Raw genomic sequence first — 1,308 nt, forward strand, 5'->3', positions numbered from 1 at the left:
TTTTAGTGATCGAATTAAAGCTTCCTTAGCATGTTAACAGTGAAAGGCTCTCATTTTGACAATTCTATACTAGTTGTGGCTAACTGTTTAAACTGTTAAGCATGTCAAATGGTTCCAGTAACAAAAATCTGATATGGAATGTATGTATTATTCTGAATTGCTTTATATTTCGTAATCGCGATGTTCCTTGGTTGAAGTTTTTGTTTGTCCCTTTGTTGTTTCGTGATGTACTTAACGAACTTGTGGAGAAGACCCCGTCCTCTGCATCAACGACTGTGGTTTTTTTGGTAGTGCAGCTACGATGAATATGTGTTCCAAGTGTCAAAAGGACATGATACTACTGAAGCAGGAACATGCAAAGCTTGCAGCTGCATCCAGCCAAGACGTCGTACGCAGAAGCTCAAGTAGCGATAAATCAGAACTTGCTCTTGCAGGTGCCGCGGTTGCATCTGCAGATTTAGCCTCTCAGATTTCACAAGTGAAGTCAAAAGAGGGTCTGAAAAAGTGCACAGCTTGTCGTAAGCGTGTGGGCTTAACGGGGTTCAGTTGCAAATGTAGTATTTGTTTTTTTAAAGTAAAAGTCTTATCACTTCAATCAAAATTTAAATTTTCAGCCTTTTATTTTTACAATATCAAAATTATTTTAAACCACAGAGAGCAATTTATTCTTTTTGGTTGGTTCTACATAAGTAAACCAGTTTTCTTCGACAATTCATTGTTCATATTACTGTGATTTCTCGAGTAAAAATTGGATCTTTAAAGCTAAAGTTAAAGAAAACAAGAATTTAGAGGGACCTCACTTTCCACATTTATCATCTTACAATTGGAAAAAGTAACAAACACAACTACAAAGATCAAACATCTTTTGTTTAGAACTGAAAATTGATTGAGACAGTGAGCTATCCAAGAGACAACATCCTTCTCCACTATTTCCTCTAACGCATCATATGCCTCGTCAATACTTCACCCTCACAGTACATTGATAGGAATGCATTTCCGACATAGCACATGATATGATATCCTACATTAACAAGTCAGCCGTATAATTTTCTTTCCAAATTCGAATGCAGCAATATCAAGTAAGAAAATACTGTATGTCTGAACAAGCAGTATAACAAGCATATTTTTTACAAACTCTAAACATGAGTAGAAAATGTCCATTTTACTTTGTCTTGATGAATGTTTGATCCTTTTAGAAGACCGTGATCTGAAATTCACTCCACAGCAAACTGTTTTCTGTTAATCTTTCGAGTATTGAATATTGTCGACCTCAGCTTCAACGTACTTCCACTTCACATGTATTACCAC

General features: G+C 35.9%; 1 protein-coding gene across 1 annotated transcript; it reads left to right on the top strand.

Annotated features, from left to right (window-relative positions):
* Window positions 1-301: 301 nt before the first annotated feature.
* On the top strand, window positions 302-554 carry LOC124893481 (zinc finger A20 and AN1 domain-containing stress-associated protein 8-like; the record flags this gene model as incomplete). The annotated part of the gene is made up of 1 exon (XM_047404476.1): window positions 302-554. A coding segment is annotated over exon 1 (253 nt), but the record flags the coding sequence as incomplete, so codon positions are not given.
* Window positions 555-1,308: the final 754 nt, after the last annotated feature.

This window comes from Capsicum annuum, unplaced genomic scaffold, assembly GCF_002878395.1.
Source record: "Capsicum annuum cultivar UCD-10X-F1 unplaced genomic scaffold, UCD10Xv1.1 ctg60266, whole genome shotgun sequence".
In the NCBI taxonomy this organism is placed as follows: Eukaryota; Viridiplantae; Streptophyta; class Magnoliopsida; order Solanales; family Solanaceae; genus Capsicum; species Capsicum annuum.